The sequence below is a fragment of the Nomascus leucogenys genome, chromosome 20, assembly GCF_006542625.1.
Source record: "Nomascus leucogenys isolate Asia chromosome 20, Asia_NLE_v1, whole genome shotgun sequence".
NCBI lineage: Eukaryota > Metazoa > Chordata > Mammalia > Primates > Hylobatidae > Nomascus > Nomascus leucogenys.
Genome location: NC_044400.1, coordinates 25,327,749 through 25,354,277, shown reverse-complemented (window position 1 = coordinate 25,354,277; position 26,529 = coordinate 25,327,749). Strand labels below are relative to the sequence as shown.

General features: G+C 42.3%; 1 protein-coding gene across 3 annotated transcripts in view; it reads right to left on the bottom strand.

Annotated features, from left to right (window-relative positions):
* Positions 1–26,529, bottom strand: part of CFAP221 (cilia and flagella associated protein 221) — a 124,971-nt gene that overhangs the window by 52,479 nt on the left and 45,963 nt on the right. For all 3 annotated transcript variants that reach the window (XM_030801171.1, XM_030801172.1, XM_030801173.1), the window contains exons 7-12: positions 23,480–23,583; positions 9,265–9,424; positions 6,073–6,193; positions 5,878–5,989; positions 5,576–5,684; positions 2,130–2,217 (exon numbers count right to left, since the gene is read on the bottom strand). In XM_030801171.1, coding sequence (XP_030657031.1) covers positions 2,130–2,217; positions 5,576–5,684; positions 5,878–5,989; positions 6,073–6,193; positions 9,265–9,424; positions 23,480–23,583 — 694 coding nt within the window. The remainder of the gene's footprint in view (positions 1–2,129; positions 2,218–5,575; positions 5,685–5,877; positions 5,990–6,072; positions 6,194–9,264; positions 9,425–23,479; positions 23,584–26,529) is intronic.

The following is a 26,529-nucleotide window of genomic DNA, read 5'->3' as shown; positions in this document are numbered from 1 at the left end:
ATTAACACCCTATTCAGAAATAAGAGAGGTGTGTTATTGTCACCAGGGTGGTGAGCTGCCTAGCTCTGATTGGCACATAGTGGGAAGTTGAGTTTGAGACTGAGCACATTAAGTTCAAAGTACAGATTTCGTGGGGAGACCCCCACCAGCATTAAGAGTAAAATAAAATAGGCAATTTCAAGAAGGGACTGGCAAACAGATCATTAGCTAGAATAATGACAAGGGAGATTTATTATATCTTTATTAAGACACTGCTGATTTGATTATGAGTAAAAGCTCATCATCCTTGAGGGCTGTGCCATCCCACTCTGAGGCCAACTCCTTCCTTCCCCCACCATTTCTCCTCTTTGTTTCCACCATGTGCCTGGGGCCTCCAGGAGTTCCGTGCCACTGGGTCACCTGCCAGGACTCAGCTCTCAGATAAAATCCCCTGGACACACAGAATGGGGTCCCTGAGACATTTGATCTCCCATATTCCAGGGTGTCTGGGCTGCCTGCTCATCCTCCTTGCCCTAGGAGCCATGCTAAGGATGGGACTGCTCCTTGGCTGTCACTGCCCGCAGCCACAGCCTCAATGCCCACAATGACTGATCTGGGCATGTCTGTGCCAACTTCACCCTTAAAAAGGTTAGAAAACAGCATTCCACTGTTGGGTTGACAGAAAATACTTGATGTTTTGTTTTTAAGACAGCATGCAAAGAATCTGAACATGTGGAACTAATTTAAATGCACATCTAATATGTGCTTTTTCTAAATGCAAAGATTTACCAATGTAATGATTTTATATTCTTTTGTTTGTCTTATGAAAAATGAAGAAAAATAAGACAAATTTATTTAAATATCTAGTTGGACTCCAAATCTAGAAAGAAAAGTACATTCTCTATGAGAAACATATTCACATCTGACAAGAAATGCTTTTCCCCAATCCCTCCCACCCACTGCTGCTAAGTCAGTCTAACTGAACCTTGCATTCCCCAGCTCAAAAATCTGTGTTATGGGTTGAATTGCGTCCCTTCAAAATTCCTATGTTGAAGCCTTAACCCCGAGAACTCAGCCTGTGATGGTATTTAGAAATGGTGTCTTTAAAGAAGCGACCAAGTTAAAATGAGGCTGTTAGAGTGGGTCTTAATCCAATATGACTGATGTCCTTATATCAGAGGAGATTAGGACACAGACACAGAGGAAGACCACATGAAGATATGAGGAGAAGGTGGCCACCGATAAGCCAAGGAGAGAGGTCTGGAACGGATCCTTCACTCATGGCTTTCAGAAGGAATCAACCATGCTGAGAACTTGATTTTGGACTTCCAGCCTCCAGAACTATGAGAAAACAAATTTCTGTTGTTTTAAGCCACCCAGTCTATGGTACTTTGTTATGGCAGCCTGAGCCAATTAATATAATATGTGATCATTCTGCAAGTCCTACCAATTAAATTCAGACACAGAGCCCCAGCCAACTCCTGTTTCCTCTGGCCCATGTGTATCCTGTGTTTTAGTCACTATGGACTCGTCCTCAGTGTTCTCTGCACCTGCTATGTAGGTTAACAACATCTTCAAAGCATGGTGAGACCATGGGTGCTGCACAGTCCCAAAGTTCCCATCCCTGAACCTACAGGGGCTACCTTGGCACCCCAGGTGTGGTCCCACTCCCCTCAGCCCAGTTTCCCTTTTTCTGCTCAGCCCCTTTGAGGGTCTCTGACTTGGGACTATCATTTGCATCTGTCTCTGATGTGGGTCCTGGTTACCAACTTTGGGTCTCTTTTGTCTTCATGCTCTGCAGATCATGGGACAGGGGACCCCATCTCAAAATTCTGGCTCAAATTTGAGCCATTCCCTCCATGTGAATGCCTTTGTCCTCTTTGTTACTTTTCAAAAAATTATACAGTGTCTTCCAGGAAGCATTCCAATCGGATGAGTGTTCTCTCTGGCTTCTGAATCCCCACAATACTTAGTATAGGTCTCTGGTGACTTTTATAGCCAGTCTTGATTTATGGTTGACAATTTACTTGTCATCAGCCTTTCCCACTCCCAACTTAACTGTGGGTTTTCCTCCACCTGGCATCTTGCATATAGTAGGAATTTAAAAACATCTAGTGAAACAAATGATAGCAAATTAGCAGTACTCTGACCTTATATTTGGCGCATGCTCTTTGCCACTCCTCAGTAAGCTCTTTTTTAAGTTTGAAAGACATAGGATCTTTACCAAGGTGCACCTGCCTGGGGAGAAAAAAAAGCTGTGTCCAGAACCCATCAGAACACCAGATGGAATATTTTAGGATGGGATATTTCACTATATTCCAAAACTGAAAAGGAACGCTGAGATGCTGGAGGACACACATGGGATAGAGAAGTTATAGAGGCTTCAGCAACATCACTAAGATGAATAATGTATTCTACAAAGTGAAGCTTATCTTAAATATTTATGAATAACAATATCTGGGTGCTCAACCTTCTAAATCATTAGGGAAATACAAATCAAAGCCACAACAACACACCCCTTTACACCCACTGGGATGGCTATGATGATGATGATGATGATAATAATGGAAAATAACAGGTATTGCTGAGCAAGTGGAGAAACCGTAACCCTCATATGTTGCTAGTGGGAATGCCAAATGGTTCAGCCACCATGGAAAACAGTTTGGTGGCACCACAAAAAGTTAAACATAGAGTTACCATATGACCCAGCAGTTCCACTCCTAGGTATGTACCTAAGAGAACTGAAAAGATATGGTCACATAAAAAAGTGCATATAAATGTTCACAGCAGCATTATTCATAATAGTCAAAAAGTGGAAACTACTGAAACGTCCAGTAACTGATGAATGAACAAGCAAAATGTTGCATATCCATTCAATGAGATATTATTCAGCCATAAAAAGGAATGCAGTACTAACACATGTTTTGATGTGGATGAATCTTAAAAACATGTTAAGTGGAAGAAGCCAGTCACAAAAGACCATGTATTATGTGATTCCCTTTACATGAAATGTCCAGAGTTGGCAAATCCATAGAGACTGAAAGTAGATTGTGGTTGCCAGGGTCTCCAGGGAATGGGGAGTGGGGAGTGACTGATAATGGGTATGAGGTTTCTTTTTCTAGTGATGCCTATGTTCTGGAATTGAGTAGTGGTGATGGTCATGCAACATTGTGGATTTACTAAAAACCTCTGCACAATATACTTTAAACTGGTTAAAATGATGAATTTTATCACAATTTAAAGAAACTAATATGCAATGTAATCATCATGAAACCCAGCACATGTCTTAAATAAATAATAGTTACGATTTTTAAAGTGGAGGTGGAGGGATGTTCTAGAGAACTGTTTTAGGTTAGAGGAGACAAAAGGCACATGAAAGCTAAATACAAATGGTATGATCTTTGACTGGACCCTGGATGCCTCTCTCCAAAAACAAAACAAAAACAAACCAGGTATAGGCCGGGTGTGGTGACTCACACTTGTAATCCCAGCACTTTGGAGGCCAGGGCTGGTAGATTGCTTGAGGGCAGGAGTTCAAGACCAGCCTGGGCAACATGGCAAAACCCTGTCTCTATTTTATTTATATAAAATTTAGGCTGGGCGCGGTGGCTCACGCCTGTAATCCCAGCACTTTGGGAGGCTGAGGCGGGTGGATCACGAGGTCAGGAGATTGAGACCATCTTGGATAACACAGTGAAACCCCATCTCTACTAAAAATACAAAAAATTAGCCGGGCAAGGTGGCAGGCGCCTGTAGTCCCAGCTACTTGGGAGGCTGAGGCAGGAGAATGGCACGAACCTTGGGGGACGGAGCCTGCAGTGAGCCGAGATCGCGCCACTGCACTCCAGCCTGGGCGACAGCGAGACTCTGCCTCAAAAAAAAATTTTTTTTTTAAATAAATATTTTTAAAAAGACTGGGTATAAAGTACATTTTGGGACTACTGGCTAAATTTGCCTATAAGACTGATTATTAGATAATATTATTCTATCAGTGTGAAATCTCTTGGAAGTGATTACAATAATGTTGGAGAATGCCTGTTCTTAGGAGCTACATACTGAAGTATTTTGGGGTGAAACTTCCTGGTATTTGCAATTTATCTGTAAATGGCTCAGGGGAAAAAGGTGCATGCAGGAGTGTGTGTGCATGCGTGTGGAGTGAGGGGAAGTGTATGTGTCACAATGTAAGCAATTAGTGAACCGAGGTCAAGTGTATGTCAGTTTAAGCTCTTTCAACGTAAAAAGTTGGGAAAACTATTAAAGGAACAACACAGCATTCAGAATGGCATTTGGGATGTGACTTCAAGTCTGATACAGAGATGCATAGAAAGAACAAAAACACCAGTACTGACAGTGGTCACTGGTCACTGCTGACTGGGGGCATCACCATGATTTTTTCCTTCTCTATATGTAAAAAAAACATGTTTTCAGGTTTCCTACAGTGATGACCTACCTGTTTTTCATAATAGGGAAAAGATGTTTATAAACATAAAATTTTCAGTTCCTTGGAGTACTTCCCATTAACTGAGGTGGGACCATAACTATAGACTTAAGCTGAGGCAGAAGGGATTTCTGTTGGAAACAAGGGCCATTCCCCCAGAGACAGGGGAGCAGCCCAGTGGGCACCTTCAGAGGGCTTCAGGTGAGGGCGTGTTCTCATGTGTCGGGAAGGATGCGGGCTGGCTCATGGAGTAGGCAGCCTCTCAATGACACTCTCCAAGAGTCTCTTTTTTAGCCCAGTTTACTTTAGGTCAGGCATGGTGGCTCGTACCTGCAATCTCAGCACTTTGGGAGGTCAAGCAGGAGGATACTTGAGCCCAGGGGTTCGGGTCCCACCTGGGCGTAACATAGTGAGACCCTATCTCTAAAAAAAAAAAACTTGCTGGGCATGGTGGCATGCACCTGTGCTCCCAGCTACTTGGGAGGCTGAAGAGGGAGGATCACTTTAGGCTGGGAGGCTGGGGGTGCAGCCGGCCATGATGTGACACTGCACTCCAGCTGGGGTGACAGAGTGACACCCTTTCTCAAAAAAAAGTTTACTTTTCAGCTAAATCTGTACACATGCATATGCTTGGTCTGATCTGGTAAAAAAAAAAAAAAATTGTGAAAAAGTTTCTAATTTGGGAACAGAAGCACAAGAATTCTCACACCTCAGTTTTAAAACCTCCATTAGGAGCCCCTCAGAGGCTTACCCCACTGGGCTACCCAGAAGGCCTCTGCGGCACACAGCCCAAGGCACAGGGGCTCCTGGTGAGGTGGAGGATGATGGGGGTGAGATTTGGGGTGCCCAAGGCACCCAGATCTGTCTTGGGGTGAGGGGGTGCCGGCAGCAGAGGCCAGCAGGAGCAGGGAGCATCTCCCACAATTCACTCTGGTCCTGCCACTGGCCACATTTAGGAAACAGCGTGGTTTGGTCACATATATTTATTCCTAGTAGAAACTTCCTACTGAAGTAGAAGGACCACTGGCAGGGAAACAATCATTAAATTCTCCTAAGTACCTAAAAGGTTATTACATTTTACTGTCTCTCATTTATAAAAGATCATCATCTAAAAATAACTGTACTGTCACTTGATATAAATAATTGCTCAATATTTACCACTTAAGATGATTTTCCATCTCTTCGTGAATGTCCTGTCTGACTTTCTGTTCAAAGAGTGCCTCCTTCATCTGTCTCGTTTTTGAAATTTCAGTGCCCTGGTCCAAAACTGAAGGCAGGAGCAGACAATGTTTATACCAGTAATCAGATTAAAATCATGTGCAGAGAGAAAAACACATTTCTAATGGCGAGGCATAACAGCAATCTAACTGAATTTTGTTGTTCATAGGTAATCAGTGTGACCAGCAATAACTCTTTCATATTCTGCTCAGGGGCTGCTTTATGGCCAATCAACTGGTTACCTTCTCTTAATTCTTTAATCTTCAATTTTCCTGGTTCTTGGTTTAAAACAGTTGCCACAGCAAATGGATTCGATAAATCTACTGGAAATCTGAGGTTCTGGTACTCAATTTCCTAAGAGACCAAATCAATAGGGAAATCAGTTAGTCTGCCGCTCTGTCACCCTTTCATCGCACTGAGGACAAGGTCCACCGTACCTTCACCTTCTGAGGTTTCAGCTTCGCTGGCGGTCGGTGAAAATTTATATGCATCATTGCTTTTTCTGGAGGAACATTTACTTTCTTAGAAAGGGTATTCAACCTTTCAAACTCTTCTAATCTATAGGTTAAAACAAATGTTAAATTAGTAAATAAGCCATTAACTCAAAGTTCCTAATGTTTTATGTTCCTTCTGATAACACCACAACTTGAAGTCCCTTATTGTATCTAAACTGAAAATAAATGTGTGCCCCGACAGTGGTCTACTAAAATAAATGTGATGTCAGTGCATTAGAGTATAATCAGAGATATCAAAATTGCCCACCAATGGTTTTTTTGCCTTACGTTCTTTTTTTTTTTTTTTTTTTTTTGAGATGGAGTCCCACTCTGTCGTCAGACTGGAGTGCAGTGGCATGATTACGACTCACTGCAACCGCTGCCTCCCAGGTTCAAGCGATTCTCGTGCCTCAGCCTCCCCCGAGTATCTGGGACTACATGCATGCACCATCACGCCCAGCTAATTTTTGTATTTTTAGTAGAGACGAGGTTTCACCATGTTGGCCAGGATGGTCTCGATCTCTTGACCGTGTGATCCGCTGGCCTCTGCCTCCCAAAGTGCTGGGATTACACTGCCTTACATTCTTAAAGAACATACTGACTGAAAACATGACATGCTGAAAAATGCTCTCAAGGTCTAGCATAATCCATTTCTAGCCTGTTGGTTTTCAATAGCTAGATTTATTACATTTAAAAAAAATCTTACCTTGATTTATCTTCCTAGTTAAAGAATGATTATGCCAATGGTTTGTAGCAAGATGTTTCAAAAAGAGATTCAGACTAATGTTTTGGATCTTTTCTGTATTTAGAAACTGACTTTGGACATGGGTAGTTAGAGATAGTGCAGCTAATAGCCCGCAGAAGCTATTCGGGTTATCTGTTATGAGATGCAGTAGAACTGTGTTCTATTCAGAAATGCTACCTATGAAGCATTTCTTTTTTATTTTTTTAGAAATTATTTTTATCTAAATAGTTATATTTTTCTGCAACACAAGGCAAAGTTATGATTTTGAAAATAACCATTTTTAAATTTATTTGTTCAGTACCAATTTGGCATAATAGCTTAGGTGAAGCATTTCTTTAAGCAACAATGTGTGGACAATTGTTTTATAGGATAAACACTTGTTTTCCATGACAGCACAAAAATAAGATAAAAATAAGTGAACATTCACTCACTCTGACAGTTAATATGTATTTACTGACCACCCACTGAACAGGCCTGGTTGCATCGTATGGAACTTATGTTAGCAACCTCAAATTTAACGTCTCTCGTGTAAGAGCATCCTTAAAACCCAGGGCATGGGAGAACCTGTCCCTTGGTGAGACTCACACCCACCGACATGCTCTGATGTGCAGGGTGAGGTGCTTAGCCAGGTAGCGAACTGAGGTTCAGCATCCCCGTCTCAGTGGAGCCTTGACACCACCTCTGCTGTTAAATACTGGGGAGCAAGTAAACCTGGGGATGTTAAAAAGCAGCCTCCTAAACAATATCCTCAACGTTGATGATGGATATGAAGAGGTCTGAGAAAATGATAAATCAGTTACATGTGGAATTTGGCAGTGCCAAATTTAGACATGAGTAAGTCTATCACACACCCTATAATGAAATGAAGAAAGCAGTCTATGAAAATTTCAGAGAACACTACAGCCAATATTTTTCCCTGTTCAGAAACTGCAGCCAGTTTTTTCCCTTCATGGTAGAATTTGTATGGTATAATATTATTTGCAGTTCGGAGAGACATGCAGATCTTAAGACATAGTCCTTGAAAATGTCAAGAGTATACTAAATAAGATACTAACATAATAATTTAGAAATAGCATGTGCCTGCATTTGTATGGTGCTTCTGTCATACAATGCTGTCGTGCATGTAAAAACATAGCCATGGAAGGATATACAAATAAAAATTGCACTCACATGATGTCTTTAAGAAAGTCATTTGAGTATTGTAGCACCTGATGTGAAGTGGCAAACACCATTTTGCTCACCTGGTTATTTGCCACCAGAAAAATCAGCAGTTTTAAAATTTGTGTTCAGTTTTACTTGTTTGTTGCCCGAGTGGTTTTATTTCAACGATGGTTATTTGCAGGATTTGGGTTGAGCAGGCCACACTAATATCCTACAGTTGACTTAGGCTGCTTTGAATTTTTAGGAAGAAAATCATGATATAAATATCTAAGATATCATGGAGTGAGTTCATCTCTGCCTCCCAGGTTCAAGTGATTCTCCTGCTTCAGCCTCCCGAATAGCTCGGATTACAGACACGCCACCACGCCCAGGTAATTTTTGTATTTTTAGTAGAGACGGAGTTTCACCATGTTGGCCAGGCTGGTCTTGAAAGCCTGACCTCAGGTGATCCACCCGCCTCAGCCTCCCAAAGTGCTGGGATTACAGGCGCGAGTCACCATATCCAGCAACTTTTAACGTTTATATAAAAATCCTGGGTATAAGAAAAAAATCATGATGTTAACCAGAGGTACTGACACGTAAAAGTACAAGCTCATATTCAAATGGAAATGGAAGTTCAGAAAGGATTTGTTATGAAGTACAACTTAATCCCATTTCACATCTTCACTCTGACTTGAAGTCTGATGGTGCTTTGAAAAACCTCCTGTGTTTTTCAAACATTTCTGTTTTTCAGACATTTCTATCGCTGCCTCATGTGAAATCACTTGTTATATGACTTATTTTGGTCTCTTGAGGTTGTGGGCCATTTCCCACTGAGCATTGCAATGGGCACTGCAAACAGCAGGGACTCAATTAATTAAAATGCTATATGGAAACCTTAAAAACAGTTATGTTGTTCTGGCCCTATTGTTTAAATTTTTGACTAGGCAGTAAGACACGCATATGGTAAAAAAATTCCAATAGTGCACCAGTAGTAATCAGTGAAAAAACATGTCCTTCAAAAATCCCTTTTTCTTCTTTCTTCCCTTGTTGTCAGAAGCAACTCCTGCTACTAGCATAGATATGTTCTATATTTCTGTTATGTTTTAAAGTATATTTTATGTTGGCTCATCATTTTAAATAAGGTTTTGATGACATTCTTTTACAAGAAAGACAGAATGGAAGAAAGGAAGACTTGGATTTTCAAAAAAGGGTTAAGAATAGACAAAAACACTGCAAAGACGCCATACGGTAAGGCCATGTTGGGATAGCACGTTCCGGTGAAGACACATTCGTATGGTTGAGAGTTGAACTGTGAAATCCATAACTGCATTTTTATTTGTGCAGTCCCATACTGAAAGGGTGTAAACTTAATAGTCACAGTCATCTTCCCATTAGCCGGAATTATTCCTGAGAGGAAAGAAATGAGAAAATGTGATACCCTCTCTTCTTGCCAAGTCCAGTTACAGGCTGACACACACACAAATATGGCTGACCCTCCGACAACGCGGAGGTTAGGGGCGCTGACTCCCCACACAGTTGAAAATCCACACATAACTTTTGGCTTCCCAAAAACTTAACTGATAGCTTACTGTTGACCAGAAGCCTTAAAGATAACATAAGCAGTCAATTAACACATATTGTATATGTTATATGTATTATTTACTATAAACCAGAAAAAAGAGAATGTCATTATGGAAATGACAAGGAAGAGAAAATGTATTTGTTATTCATTAAGTGGAAGTGGATCATCACAAAGGTCTTCATTCTCTTTGTCTTCACGTTGAATAGCCTGAGAAGGAGGAAGAGGAGGGACTGATCTTGCTGTCTCAAGGGTGGTAGAGGCAGAAGAGGTGGAAGAGGTAGATGAAAAGGCAGGCACACTCAGTTTAACTTTTATTGAAAAAAATCTGAATATAAGTGGGCCCATGCAGTTCAAATCCATGCTGTTCAAGGGTCAACTGTACATTCTTCCCATGCTAAGCACAAGTACAGTCTTTCTATTATCCTTATGTAGCTTTTTCATTAAATACATGTGAATCAACTTCTGCATGTTTACATTGATCTTATTTATTACTATATTAATCCTTTACAATAATTATTTGATTGTGTCACTTCTACAAATATATACACATCAATCTGCATTAGTGATTCAGACATGAATTCCCAGAACTATCATCTGTAAGCAAATTACCAGATGTCAATATTAATGCTGTAAGCAACAGGAAAAGCTAGGAACACACATACAAGTTTGTGTTCAAATAATTCAGTTCTTTTTTTGTATAATTTGATTCTTTCTTTTCAAATCTTTAGGATGGACTGCTATTCTCCCCAGAGTCAAATATCACACTGAGCCTAATTCCTCTTTTGTATGTCTGGTGCCAACAGGGCTTGGAACATAGTAAGTGCTAACAAATGTGGAGAGAAAAAGAGAAGAAAGAGAGGATCAATGTTATTTATTTATTTATTTATTTACTTATTGCTGTCCCCAACTAGAATATAAACTGGAGGATGAATGTTCTGACTTCCACTGAAGGCTCTTAGGTTTGCTTTCTAGATGAGACCATCTGCCCTTGTGCATCTGGTCCTCCCACTGTCCCTGCAGAGGCCTCGCATAGTCCCCCCATACGTGCCCTCCTTTGCATCCATCCACTTCCTGAATTTTGTGCTACCCTCCCTTCTCCCTGCGCCCAACCACATGGGCCTTTCCTTCACCCATTCATGTGCTTATTGAGTGCTTACTGTGTGCCAGGCACTGTTTTAGGCACTAAAGTTAGAGCAATAAGCAAAACAAATCCCAGATCTCACAGTTTACATTCTAGTTGGGGACAGCAAAACATAAATAAATAAACAAATGAACATAAAATACAAAGTCAAGACATGAATACCAACAGGCACGGGGAAGCAAGTGGGTGGAAAGGAAAGGCCCCCCTTGTGAGGAGAGGTGGGAGCAGGGGTATGAGAACGAAAGGGCCTTGGCTCTAATCCCTTTTCATTGGCTCCTGCTGGCTCTGCACTGTGCACTGGCTCAGCACTTGCAATTCCCTAGGCCTGAGGAACTCTCTCCAGATTTTCTTTTAGCTTCACCCTACTCCCGGAAATTATTGCATTTACCATCTGCCTTCTCCTAGTTAGAGTGTAAATTTTAGGAAAGCAGGCACCTGCTCATTACTGCATTCCCAGCACAATAAATTCTTGTTGAATGAGTGAATGAACCCAAACTTAAAAGCCTATATCAACCTACATATTACACCAAACTCCCCATGACTCTCCCTCCACAGGAACCTTCTGTCAGCTCTACTGAACTCGCGTATCCTTGATGTGTTACCTTTCAAAATTTCTCTTTCACCCTACTAGGTATCAAGCTCATAAGGCAGACACCAGCCCCATACCTTTTATATCTTCCTGGATCCCCAGCACAGTGCTTTAATAATAGGTCTTCGTCAATTTCCTGAGAGCAGAAGTCAAACTCTTTCAATGATACCCACTAGTGACCCTAGAATCCACTGCAGGGAGGAGGGAATCAGCAAAAGACCTTGGGTCCATCAGCCAACCTAAGACCAGCTGGATAGAAACTGTGACTCTCCATCATGTGTGGGGCTTCAATACTTTGACTACCCACTTGGTCAGAAAATAGCCCCCTTTAACCCATAAATTGACCTGGGGCTCTAAAATAAGAGCATTCTATTGCTTCTGCTCTAGCTCATTAACTTAAAAAAATAAAGACAAGCTCTGGAAGCAAAGATTAATGTTTGCCTTGACCTGGCTGATTTATTTTTAAGTGCTGCCAGCTCAGACCTAATACATAAAGCACACTGTGAAGGTGTAGTCTAGGCAACCAGAGTACACTGCTTTTTCCATTAACAGGGATGCCAGTTAACACAGGGAGCAGCGGATCGTCAAATGTTAGCAGCTGTAAAAGGCGTGCCAAGGAGTTACAGCTTACTGCTCAGCCAAAACTAACAGTAAGACAAAGGAGAGTATGTTTCATGCTTTTAAAGTGAGAAGGGCACCCCCCACCCCAAATTGCTCTCTTATGCTCCAGGCCAATTTCATTTGGTCAATTTCAGATCACCACCCTTAACATAACCAGGGGTAATGTGGAATCACAGGACATGGAGGGTGGTGAGCAGAGAGAAGAGGAAAAAACTCAGAAATCAACTGAAGGCTAAGAACACCCTAGTTTATCAATACAATGGGTATTATAAAGAAACAGCAACAGCACTGAAAAATAATATAATGAAATAAATGAAGTCATGAGGAAATACCACTGTGTCTTCACTTGGACTACAATTATATAATGCATGTGCATAAGTATGAAAAGTTATTAAAAGGAGACAGAAAAACAAAAGCACATTACTTGTTACGGCAGTGAGGCCCAGGATGGGGAACATTAAAAAAAATTTCTTCTTTCCCATGTCCAGACAGTGTTATTACAACATTATACTAACACTGTAAAATTATTTAATTTTAAAATAATTTTTTCTTCAAAGATCTCAAAAAGTACAGATCACTCTCCCTAAATTGTCATAGAGCCATTCGATCCACATACTTAAGGTGTTATTGAGGCAGAAAAGAGTCTGGAAACAAGGAACCTAAGGCTGATTCATGCTGACCTCCTAGAAATAAATCAGAAGGAAAACCCCAACTCTCCACACCTAAGCAACAAAAGGACCGGAGGCTCCTCCCTTTGTAAAACCCCCCATATTTTCTGCGTGGCAGATGGAAAATTGAAAGTATCTCTGATTGATTGCAGAAAGCAACCAAAGCATAGGAGTCTAAGTTTGTAACTTCACTTCAGCCTCTGATTGGGGGTCACTATTTCATTTACATAGGGTGTGCACCAAGTAACCAATGGGAAGCCTCTAGAGGGTATTTAAACCCCAGAAAATTCTATAACAGAGCTCTTGAGCCCCTATGCTCACTGGCTCCCACCCTGTGGAGTATACTTTCGTTTTCAGTAAATTTCTGCTTTTGTTGGCTCATTCTTTCCTTGCTTTGTGTATTTTGTCCAATTCCTTGTTCAAAATGCCAATAACCTGGACACCCTCTACTGGTAACATTATAAGTATTGGTTTTAATATTCCAAGATTTAGGGTTCCTCTAGCTTGGTGACTTTGGGTAAACTACTTGATCTCTCAAAGCTAATGCTGGGAAATTAATAGCTATTTAGCTTTGAAATTATCCACATTCTAACAATGCTTTCGATTCACTGGATTATGGAAGGGAGGGCTACCATCCCACTCACAGTGGCAACACTCCCCAGCCTCTGCTGCTGCCCAGGGAGTGTGGGCAAGAGAGAGGCCCCAGGACCACACAGACCCTGACTTAGACCTTGCTTGATTATACATGAATTGTGTAACTCTGCTTGGCTACCTTAGCTGAGGCTCAGTTTTCTCATCTGTAAAATGGGACAAGGCTTAAAGGAGAAAATAATGTACAGGGTCTGGGATAATGCTTCGCACATAGTGTGTGTCCTATAAATGTGGCCTTCCCAATCCTTACGCTAAATAAAACAAGTAACCATTTATTGTGTATCACATTGTCATTAAAATATCAGAAAGAAGAACTATTTCTTTGAAAAACTTACACTTGACCCTTTTGAGTTCTTACACAGGAAGAGGCAATTGCCTCATGATGCCAAATCACTAGGATGAGCGTCCCAAAGCACCGGGTTTTCCTTTTGCTCCACAAAAGTGCCAAGTGCAGGTGATCACAGCTCAGAAGACAAGGACTTGGCGGCCTCTACAAAGTCTATTTTAAAACATAGGCCTGGAGACTTATCGTGAAGAGGTGAAAGAGAAGCCCTGAGGGCTTTTGGGTACCTATTCACGTCTAAATTTCCCAGGAAGAACAATTCCTGCTCAGCCACAGCAGATGAAGACACGTGTGGTGCACATACCGAGACGGTAACAATCCCTAGTACTTATTTTAATCTTTTATTCCTTTCTCCCTTCAGCAAGCTTTTTTGCCTGGAACTAGAAATAAGTGGTAAAATTAAGTATTTGGGATCTACTAAGTTTCTGTTTCATCCCTGTACATCAAATATCCAAAATGCAGGCCTCGGCAGCAAGACCAGACAACCTGAGGGCTGTGCCTGTGCTGATGGAGAGATGTGGAGAAGGAGTCTGAGTAGAGGACGCTGGGGAGATTAAGCCAGGCCAAGAATTCCTTTTCCATCAAGTATATAAGCTGCTGGCCAGCAGCAATGCGTGCAGTGCACAGGCACTGGTGTCTAACGTCGCAGAGACAGCACCCATGGAGGGCAAGGCAACTGGAGGGGCTTCAGAGCCTGCTCTAGGAGCTGCAGGAAGTGCAGCGCACCCCCCAGCCACCCACTGCTGGAGCCCATCCATTCCACCATGTGTCCCTCACCATCTCCAAGGTCACCACCCATCCGAGCCAACCTCAGCTCCTTCCTGAGAAGGCTGCCTGTGCCCACCTTGTGCTACTCCAACCCGCATTCCCCTCAGGAGCCAAAGAGACTTTTTAAAATATGCATCAGGCCATGCCACCCTCTGCGTCAAACTCTCCAGTAGACTCCCACCCCACTCAGAACCCAATCCTAATACCCACCCTCCTCGAACCCCTGCCAGCCTCTCCAATAGGCCTTGCACACTCCTCCCCTTGCTCGCACACCCTGGCCACAATGGGCTCTCGTCTTTCCCTTGAATGTGACCATTGCCGAGCCTGTTCCAGCCTTGCAGCCCTGTGTGGGTTGCTTCCTCTGCTTGAAACCCTCTTCCCAAGTCTGGTGCCTTTTTGTTAACTGGGTCTAAGCTGACATGACTTTTCCTCCAAGAAGCTCTTCTCGACCACCAAGTTGAGAGCAGTCACTTGGTCACATCACCATGTCTTATTTTTCTCACCACCATTTTTACTCTGGACAACGTCTTTTGTTGCAGTCCTGCCTCTCTCCGCTGACTGGCATCTCTGCTCCAACACAGCAGGGACCAGGTCTGTCTTGCTCTCTGCAGTAACCATTGCCTATACTAGTGTCTGACGCCCAGCAGGTGCTCAGTAGTTACTTATGGAATGAATGGACGGATGAAGTATGTAAGACCACAGGGAGGAGGTGAGCCCAGCAGAAACCAAGCGTAGAGCATTTCTGGCAAAAGATAGTGAAGTAAACTTTCAGCTCAACTACCCTTCTTCAAAATCACAAAACAATAAGGAAAAGAAGGGTAAAAATGGTAAGGAAAAAAAATCTATTAAATAGGGAAGTGGCTATAATCCTAAAGCACAAACAAAAAGCATGACTACCAACTCCTGTAAACTGAGACATGGGAGCATGCCGAGAATCAAGAGGTGCATTTCCCCTAAAGAGTCACAGCCCTGGAAAAGTCTCTACTCTTTGGTTAAAGTGACAAAATGTAGGAGTCTGGCTGGGCCTTGAGCAGGGACAGAGATAAAAGAGACCAAACCCCAGCATCACAGACCAGCAGGGGAGGGGGCTGAAGAAGCAGCTAGGCTGCCACACCATGCCTACTGTCTGTGACCTTGGACCCAGTTCAGAAGGTGCTGAAAGTGACCTGGTAGGGAGAGAGGAGAGTCGTGACCACTGCACAGCAGCACACAGCACAGGTGACTCTCCTGGGGGCCACCAGCCCTTGTGACCACTGAGCAGAGATGGGAGACATTCTCTCAGAGGGCTTGAATACACAGACTGTGGGGCTGGGTTCCCTGCATTGCAACCCCAGCTCTGCTGCTTCCCAACTGTGTGCCCTCATGCAACCTACATAACACTCCATGCCTCAGCTTCCTCATCAGCAAAGTGGACAGAATAATAGAATCTACTTCATAAGAGTTGTTGGGGTATTAAATGAGTTTATGCATCCAGAGTAGTGTCTGGCACATGGTAAGCACGATGTAAGCATTAGCTATTCAAATTATTATCCCTTCTTCCACATTATTCTTTTGCTGGTGGCAGGCTCTATTCAACATTGAGTAGAGTGCTGAATAGAACACCACAGGTGCTGTGCATGTAAACTGCAAAATTAAAAATTAATGCTTTTTGAAGGAGGAGAGGAACAGAAAGAAAATCACATAAAGAATACACATGATGACCGGGTGCGGTGGCTCACGCCTGTAATCCCAGCACTTTGGGAGGCTGAGGAGGGTGGATCACGAGGTCAGAAGTTCAAGACCAGCCTGAACAATATGGTGAAACCCCATCTCTACTAAAAATACAACCACCAAAAAATTAGCTGGGCTTGTTGGTGCACACCTGTAGTCTCAGCTACTCGGGGGGCTGAGGCAGGAGGATCGCTTGAACCTGGGAGGCAGAGGTTGCAGTGAGCCAAGATCGTGCCACTGCACTCCAGCCTGGCAACAGAGCGAGAGAGTGAGACTCTGTTTAAAAAAAAAAATACACACGATAAGAGGACAACCTCAGGACACAAGTAGTTCACCAGAGTCTTAAAGAAAACAGACAGTATGGCCTCATCACAGGAACAGTCACCAGAATTCAAGGAAGCAATGTAAGAACACACTCAAAGGAGATGAAAAGAGAACTGGTGGAGCTCAGGAGACACATGGAAAAAGAAAAGGAACTGTATGATATGGTTTGGATGTTTGTCCCCTGCAAATCTCATGTTGAAATGTGGTTCCCACTGTTGGAGGTGGGGCCTGGTGGAAGGTGTTGGGTCATGTGGGTGGATGCCTTATGAATGGCTGAGCACCATCTCTTGCTGATGAGTGAGTTCTTGCACTGAGTTCACATGAGAGCTGGTGGGTTTTTTGTTGTTGTTGTTGTTGTTGTTGTTGTTTTTTTGAGACGGAGTCTTGCTCTGTCACCCAGGCTGGAGTGCAGTGGTGCGATCTCGGCTCACTGCAAGCTCCACCTCCCAAGTTCATGCCATTCTCCTGCCTCAGCCTCCCGGTAGCTGGGACTACAGGTGCCCGTGACTACGCCTGGCTAATTTTTTGCATTTTTAGTAGAGACAGGGTTTCACTGTGTTAGCCAGGATGATCTCGACCTCCTGACCTCATGATCCACCCTCCTTGTCCTCCCAAAGTGCTGGGATTACAGGCATAAGCCACCACGTCCGGCCAAGAGAGCTGGTATTTAAAGAACCTGGCACCTCCCCACCTCTCTCTTGCTCCCTCTCTCACCATCTGATACTGCCTACTCTCCCTTTGCCTTCTACCATAGTTGGAAGCTTCCTGAGGCCTCACTAGGAGCAGATGCCAGCATCATGCTTCCTGTACATCCTGCAGACCCAATTAAACCTCTTTTTTTAAAAATAAATTACCAAGCTTCAGATATTCCTTTATAGCAACACACAGACTAACACAGGCACTGAGGTGGAAACATCAGCAAAGGAACAGCAATTAACACACACTCATATGTATACACCACACTTATGCAAATACCACATACATGCACACACATACACACACACACTGAAAAACAGGTAAGGATGTGGCAGCTAGGAATGAGAAATCCACACAAAATGAAATTATTTTAAAGCAGATAATAGATACTGAAGGCAAAGGAGAACCAACATACACACATAATTGGTATTCCTGAGGAAGAGAACAAAGCAAATAGAACATGAAAACATTCAAGGTTTTACTAGTTGAAACATTTCCCAAAATAACAAAAGTCATTTTTCTCCAGATCAAAAGGACATGCCATTTTCTAGGGGACAAAAATGATGCAGAATAACACCAATACATGTATTGGTGAACTGCTTAACCTCAAGACTAAAAAAATTTCTGAGGGCATCCAGAATTCACCTTCAATGGGGAACAACTCAGCCCAGCCTCCAAATTCCTAGCAAAGCCAAAGCCGGGGACAATCAGCAAAGTCTACTAAGTCCTGAGATAGACCAAGTTGGAAACCAAGACTGTTATACCTCACCAGGTTGTCTTTTAAGATTGCAGACAGCAGAGAGACACTGTCAAACATGCGAGCATGCAGGCATGCGGCCCCAGGAGCCTCTGGTTAACAAGCCACTAGGTGACAGCATCCAGACAGCCAGAAAAACTGAAGTGAAGAATTTGCGAATGTAGGGAACATGGAATAAAGAATAGAGGTGAAATCTGTGGCCCCATTTCAATAGAAACTAAATGGCTATGGCATTCATGGTCACAAAAGAGAATATAAATGCTATAGACAACATAGAAGGGTACGACAAAGCCGGGAGTTCTAAGAGGGGAGGGAGAAAGTACACGCATGCTGTTTCCCATTTTCCATGGCCAAGATTCCAGCTGAAGGTGAGGCACACAGTTGAAGAAGCCAGTGGCTCTGACCTCTTAATGCCTTCATTATCTCTTTTATTAATTTTAGCAACAAATTTTAGGAATGAATATTGCATATACCAAGGAAGTTCACCAATTCCTTTTAACTGCACTTGTTTTTCTTCAGTCAATATCAAGTAACAGCATTTTTACATATCGTATGATCCAAGTTTTCTTGTAGTTCTCTGTGTCTCTGCATCATCGTATGCCTCCAGCCTCCCTCTTTCTCCTCTTTGTACATAGGCACAGAGAGGTGTCTGCAGGGATAAATGTTCATGATAGTTATTTCTGGAGTGGTGAGATTCTCGATAATGCTTTTTCAACTTGGATTTGGTACTTTTCTTCAGTGTTTTAATTTTTAAATAATAAACACATTTCATTTTTTGCAAAGCCATTTTTAAAGAAATATCTTTATTTGCTGAACCTCATTTCTTCTATACTTATTTACACCGGGAGTGGCTCTTTTTTTCCCATTGTTGCTGTTGCCTGTTTTCTGGCATGGCACCTATCCCAGACCAGTGTTGTGGGACCCGCAGAAGTGCCTGCTGTCTATCATGAAAGCCGCATTCTCTTCCAGCCTCCCAGAAGACTGGCTTTCCCAGCAGGGTGAGAGGCTGGGCCAAACCATCTGACTTCCTCCTGGCCTTGCTGCAACAAGCACTTCTGTATGGGCAGTAGAGGTGTGAGGTAAGAGTTTCATTAAGGTACAGGCATTGTCCTCTGGGTCAAGTTCACCGACTGCTGCTGTGGTCAACTGAGCTCAACTAGCCCAGAATGACAGCCCATTCAAATGGTCCTCTTGGACAAGGTTATAGGATTCAATGAGATAGTGCATGTGATGTGCTTAGCACAGCACCTGGCATGTGGCTAACAATTAGTAAATAGAAGCAATTATGAACATCATGCCAGCCACACTGTGTGCAACCACTGCCACCCATCAAGGGTATATCGAGCACCAGATAAAACTGACCATTGCTACCAATGTGACAGAAAATTGCCACCTGTCTGTCCAGCTTTTCCTGACTTCTTCGATGTGTCATTATTAATTACCTACGTCCTTTAAAAGCTAGGGAACTCATTTGCATCTCATATATTAACTATCCCTAATTATTCTCCCTTCCTCACTATTGGGTTTGGTGCTTTGGAAAAATCTTTTAAAGGTTTGATCTCTCTATTTTACCTCTCATAAGGACTCTTTTCCAACCCTGCATATGGCCCCCGGCTGTTCCTCCATTTGCTGACCTGGAAGGTTATCATTATCAGAGGCCCTCTGCTGGTTATCTCTAATTTCCATCACTTGTTGGAAGTGAACCTTGCCAAAGACCTGCATGTTGTCATTTCTGCAAGCAGTCATATAGCCAGTATATGTTTTCTGAGTTGAGGCTGTTCATCATGGTCCTAACTACCAGCAAGAAGCATTTTATGGGGGCCTGCGCTGTGTGTTGGAGATCTGGTCTCACCCTCCCCTTGACAATCCTGATCTGTCCCCTGCACAGTTTGTCCTGGGGTTTGGGGGTCTTGTATCTCACCTGTCCACAGGAGTACAGTGAGGCAGGGAGGAGAAGTAGGGGAAACCTCCTCTCATCATTTTCCCCTGTGGATGTAATGGCTCTGCTCTGGAATCCCAAAGGCTGCTGGACCCTGCAGGTAGGGCTTATTATGTGATAAACTACCTCAGCCAGGGGCCAAGGGGCGTTTGGAGAAAAAAGAGGCAAAAAGGAACCAGCACATGCTCCCTTTTGAAATGTAAGTGGGTAAATGCTGGTGTGTGGACAGCACAGTGGCAGGTACGGCCAGGAGTATGGCTGAGCCCAGCTGAGATGGCATGATTGCACTAGGGGCAAGTCCAGACAGGCTGCCCAGAGCAGGTGCTGCATGAAAGTGCCTTGAACCTCAACAGGGAGGGTACAGTGCTCTTGGTGTCCTTGTGCTCATGCTGGAGGATGGGGATTCATTCTTTGCTAGAAGGTGCTTCCTGCTGGATTGGTGGCCCCCAGGTAATGTCTAGAACCAAAAAGTGGCTTGAGGCCAAAGCAAGGGCAGAGGCTCTGGGTTTACTCCCAAACTGATATAAAGTTGTAAAAAATGTGCATTTCAGAAGAAAGTGCAAAATACAAAATTATTTGTAAGTGGCTTATATTTTTCTTATAATTAAAAAAAGAGAATGAACTTATTGAAACTTTACATAAGAACTGTAAGCAACAGCCCCCAAGGAACTCTTGCTTAGCCAGCCACTTAATGCTATAATTTACCATTTATATGCTATAATTTACCATTTATATGCTATAATTTACCATTTATATGAGTTAGATGCATTCTTCCCTAGCATTCGTGACAACAAGGGAATGTCCAGGATCACAAAATAGTGACAAGTAGACAAGTTCAACAATTTCTTTTTGTGGCATTTGCCTGATCTCTGATATTTATAAGATCTTGGTCAATACTTCTCTTCAGAGTTCACGGAAAAAAAAATATCTTGGCCAAAGTCGTGTATTGCTGGCTCTTCCAAAATTATCAACAGAGTGTTCTTGAAGTTTTGGCTGCATATGATTTCTTGTCAGCAGTACAGGAAGGTCATAAAGTCCTTTATTCATTTTCTCCAGCCTCAGGAATATCTTGGCCCTCAACAACAGCAGGTCCAGCTTTTGACAGCTACAGAGCCCACCTGCATCTTAAGGATGGCCAGTTGAGTTAAAGTTGAGGGCATACCTTATAAATAGAATTATTAATAGCTTGATTCAAATTGTTTTTTCATTTGGCAAACTTGAGCATAAAATGACTGGAAGGTGTGTGTGGATGCTGCTTCTAGTTCCTAGAGAAGATATGGCTTCATAACCTAACAGACTAGGGATGTCCCAAGTCTTTTAGAAATCAGTTACCAAACATGTGCTTGAAACAGTGTCTACAAATACACATGCTAACTGTGTAAAATTAGCCCAGTTTCTTAGTCTATCTGAACCCAGTTTGTAAAACGGAGGCAATAATGCCTTGTGGCCAAAAAGCCATCCAAGACTGTCCAGCTATATGGCCTCCGAGTCAAGCCAGATGCCTGGCAAGTCAGGAGACCAGTGAGCACAAAGATCGCCTGAGCTTCACTCACTCTCCATGCAGCCAAGGCTTTCTTCACTGCGGGTGAATTCTGGAACCCCAAAAGTATAACAGCCAAAGATGTACTGATACATCATCAAAGTGGGAAACCAAACCAAGAACGTTCCTGAGACTGGTGGAGCAACGATGGCCTGAGATTCATAAAATAGCTACCGAGGAGGCTGAAGGGCAGAGCCCATGAGACCAGTTTGGAATGCCACATCAGCAACACCATCCACACAATGCAGGTCAGTCAAACCAGAAAAAGACGGGTCCCAAAGTCCAAGAGCCCTGGTTTGCCAGGCTTCCTTCCTTCCTTCATTCTCTTCTTTTGCACTGCACTTTCCTGATTTTCTTCCTTGGTCTTTCTTTGTTCCTGGATCCACTTCCCCTTGCTGTCCTCTGAGCGTCTGAGTGGCCCTCGGTCCACTTCTCTATCCACACTCAGTCCCAAGGTGAACTCACGTCCAGTCCCATGGCTGTACAAATGTACAACACCCAGTGACACCCAAGTGTATGTCCCTAGCACTCCCCTCTCTCAACTCCAAACTGGTATATTCAATTTAATTTCACTTAAAGGACAAATTTAAAATATTAAGTAATAAACAAAGTACCAAAACAACCACAATCTCTTACCTTATGAATGAGACAAAGTATCTCATGTATCATGCATTTGTCTGAATTATGCCGCTCTGCATTTTATAATCTGAGCACTGGGGGAAAGGCCTGCGTGATTTTTTTAAGTGTGTCATACATAGTTGTCAGTCAATTCTGCTTAATGCTGTATTTTATTATCTATGTAGTACCCTGATTTTGAATAGGCTGTGTTTCAAAACCCTCTGGGTAAATTAATATTCTGACTCTTAGGTCACAGTTTTGGCTAGGCCATAAGCTATTGAGCTTTTCTTCCTTTTCCTGGCTACTGATGTCAGCTCAGTTCAAGATCTCAAGTCTGTTGTGAGTTCATTCCAACACCACGAATTCCTGGACTCCTGTCTGTACCCACCTCAGTCATACCTGTAAACCTGCACGCTGACCTGTCTAAAATGGCTCCCATCATGACTGCTCAGAAATTGTAGTGGTCCCTTCTGCCCATGGAACTTAATAGAATTATGGACCCACAGAAAGACCTACTGTGAGAATATCAACTATACTTAACATCTGAAATATTATCTTGTTTAGTATAATTTTAGTGACCATTTATTTTCCATTCTTTTTTAGGCCCACACAGCTGAAAATAATAGACCTCTTCTCTCTGAAAAGAGAATCAAGTCCTGTTTTTTTGCGATATAAACAGTGGTTACCTTATATTTAAAAAAATCTCAGAATGGCTCCTGGTCCTCTAGAAAATAATCTATGTACATTTCTTAATTTAGAATTAATTCATACTTTCTGCTTTAAACACTCATTTGTTGGACAAAATATGTACTTGCAGTACCGAAAGAGTTGTAAACAAATGAATACCCAGACTTAAAACCATTTTAGCAATTGTTAAGTTGTTTAAATATAACAATTTTAAATATCTGTCCACAGTAGACCACAGTAGACCACTGTGGACAGATACTTAAATCCCAAACTTAAATATCAAGAGACAGGAACTGGGAAGCAGAGATTACTTTGTGTGTAAAATCTCACTTTCAAATGTCCTTAGCAGCCTGGTGATCTATGTCCTCTGGGGCATGCAAAAACATACTGTCCACACCGCAAATGAGACAAATTTATCAGACCTTTCACTAAGATTCTGACAGCTCTGGAAGAAAGAAGATTCCTATTTTATCTGAAATTGAATTATAAGGTGGATACAAAACCAAGGATATACCAGGAGCCAAACTTAGCATGGGAATGGATCGATTTCTGATTTCAAGTTTCTATCTTGGAAGAAAGTTACCTGAACATTATTAAAAATTATCTGCATGATACAAATGATCCCAAAGTGTCATTATTCTGACGTGTCCAATTCCATTTTACATCACGTCAGTTATGTGTAAAATTCATTACTCTTACGTGTTTGAAAATATGACGTTCGAATGCAGCTTATTCTTGTTTTTAGAACTGGACACCTACTTTTCAAATCCTCTCTTTGATCCGAGAACTCAAAAGAAATTGGAAACTTGAAATCTTGACACTCCTTACCTGATATTGGCTCAATAGCAAAGGCTTGATGAGACTGAATCAACGTGATATAGAACTCAAAATCTACAGGGCAGCTGCACTGCAAAGGAATAACATAAGTTTTGCTGCAAAACAAACAAAAAAGAAAATAAAAATGTTATTTTTCTTTATAACTGGTTCTTTTGGTAGCAAGGAATGGAGATTCAAGTTATGTAATAAACGATGATGACTGCCAATGCTGATCTGGCACTTCCTGTGTGTCAGGAGTAACCCCATGCATTTCCCATGTATTAACTATTTTAATCCTATGAGGTGGTGTCTCGACTATCCCCACTTACAGAAGAGGAAACTGAGGCACAAGAGAGGGTAAGTGTTCCACACAAGGTGACGTAGTTAGTTAGTGGCAGAACCATGATTTAATGCAGTCGATTGTGCTGGGTGTCCATACTCCTCACCCCACTGTCCTTGCTACGTCTCAAGTACTGTTAGGTTTATTTTCCAGAGTTGCAGCGATAGGGAAAAGGCAGTCTCTACCACACAGCTCGGCCTCACCGAACCAAGGAAAGGCCAAATAGATGGGCTTATAGAAAGCCTGGGAGACCCCTGGCCTTTCATAGAGCCTGGACAGGACAGTGTGGAAGAAACCACACTTTAGGCTGTGTTTGATTGAAATAGGCTAGGTACTCTTTATTTGGTCAGAAGTCCAGCAACCATTAGAGAATGTGGAGGAGGTCTATGTACTCAGAAATGGTCTGTCACCCCAAGACAAGGCAGACCTCTAAGCTAGCTTGAAGCTGTTGCTTACAGCACCCCAGGAGCTGTGGCAGCGGTGGCATTTCTTGGAGTGCCCCATGCTTCCCATAATGTCCTCTCCTTCAATCAGGGCAATCCAAGTCAGCCAGAGTTGACTGCCAGGGGGAGCAGAGCTCTCCAGGGTAATTCTACGTCCTATGCAGTGCTGGGGGCAGGTTATCGGGTCCCCTTGCAGCAGTAGGAAGTCAAGTGCCTCCTCTCAAGTGACCCAGCCACTCCCTGCATTCCTGATTTTTTTGCACCCCCTCCCTTCTCCTTAAGCCACCAGCCAGGTTCATCTTCAACTCTGTACATCTCTTCTCTACCCCATACCTTCTGAGCCCTCACCCAATCACAGCCCTCCTGCCTCGAGGCTGGCCCTGCCTCTTATCCTTTTAGCTTCTGGTCTCCCTGCCAACAGCCCATCCCCTCTCATTTTCCAGTTCATACTCCCAGGAGAACACAGTTGTAATCTGGTTTGAGCAGAGCTGCCAGACCAGCTGGGCTCTACCTTCTGGGCAGGACCCATCCGAACCCATCTATCTGTGGACTTCTCCAATAATGACAGGCTTCCCTACCTGCCCAGTGTCTGTCTTCCCTGGAGATTCAGAGTCCTATGAAGGCAGAGACCAAGTCCATTTGGGTCTCCAGTGTATCCCAGAGTGTTGAATGGACCAAAGGCTCAACAAATATTTGTTGGTGTGAAGCGAAATAACCCTTTTTTCAGTAGCAATTTTGGGGATATGACATAACTCACATGTGGCTTTTAAAATTATGCCCAAAACATTTTTATTTGGCTTTAAAATTCATTATCTTTAAAAAAATCTGTGAAATATTTCAAATATAAAGAAAAATGTAAAGAACAATAAAATAACAACCCCTTTATCTACTACTGAGCTCTAACAAATCTTTTGCTTTGGGTATATCAGCATTATGTTTTTAAAGAAATAAAACATTACAAAAGAGTTGAAGCTCCCTGTAGCTCCTTCCCCAATTGTCTCCCTCTTCCTCCCTGCTTTAAGATAGTCAGTTTTATCAACCTTTATTCTGGAGAAAATTGAAATCTGTTCCAAACTATGAACATGCATGTCTCTAATTTATTCAGGTTTAATTTTATGTCCTCAATCAAATTTTATAAGTGACCCCTACCCTGTATTCACTGTTCTACCATTCTCATGCATTCTAGTAATATTACTACTTACATATGTATGCATAAAAATATGTGGTATGTATAAAATATATAGTATGTTGTTTATTTTTTAACAATATTGCTCTGAAACTTGCTATTTTTGCTCAAACTACATTTTTGAGATTTATCCATGGATATATGTAAAGGTCTGTTCATTCATTTTAACGAGTGAAGAGTATTCCGTTATATGATTATACCACACTTTATTCAGCCACTCTCCTGTTGATGGGCATTTAGGTTGTTTGCATTTTTTCACTATTGCAATGTGGCAGTGAAGATCCTACTGCGTGACTCCATATGCACCTGCAGTAGAGCTACTTTAGGAATAACCCCGAATGGGATTTCTGGTTAGTAGCAAAGTAAAAATATTAAATGTACTAGATAAGACTAAAATATTTTTCAAAGCCCTTTACCAATTTACACTTTTACTAGCAGAATAGGAGAGTTTCTGTTGCTTACCAACTTTTAGGATTCTCAGGCATTTTAACTTCTGTCAACCTGATGGAGGTGAAATGGCATCTCATTTCACTTTCATTCTCATTCTTTTGAGGTTGAGTTTCTATTCCTGTGTATTCATTTGGGTTCCCTCTCCTATGAATTGCCTGTGCATATCCTTTGCCCATTTTTCTATTCATTGGTTTTGTTCTCTTATTCATTTGTAAATTTTTTTTTTTTTTTTTAAGACAGAGTCTCACTTTGTCACCCAGTCTGGGGTGCAGTGGCATAATCATAGCTCACTGCAGCCTTGATGTTCTGGGCTCAAGTGATCCTCCCCCCAGTAGCTGGGAGCACAGGTGTGTATCACCATACCTAGCTAGTTGTTAAATTTTTTGTAGAGATGAGTTCCCACTATGTTGCCCAGGCTTGTCTCAAATTCCTGAGCTCAAGCGACCCTCTTGCCTTGGCCTCCCAAAGTGCTGGGATTACATGCATGAGCCACCATGCCTGGCATTGTTTGTAAATTCTAATATTAATTTAGTTAATTATATGCATTGCAAGTATCTTTTCCAAGCCATAGTTTATTTTCTGATTTATTTATGGTATTTTGTTGGACAGAAATTTTTAATTTTAAGATAGTCAGTTTTATCAA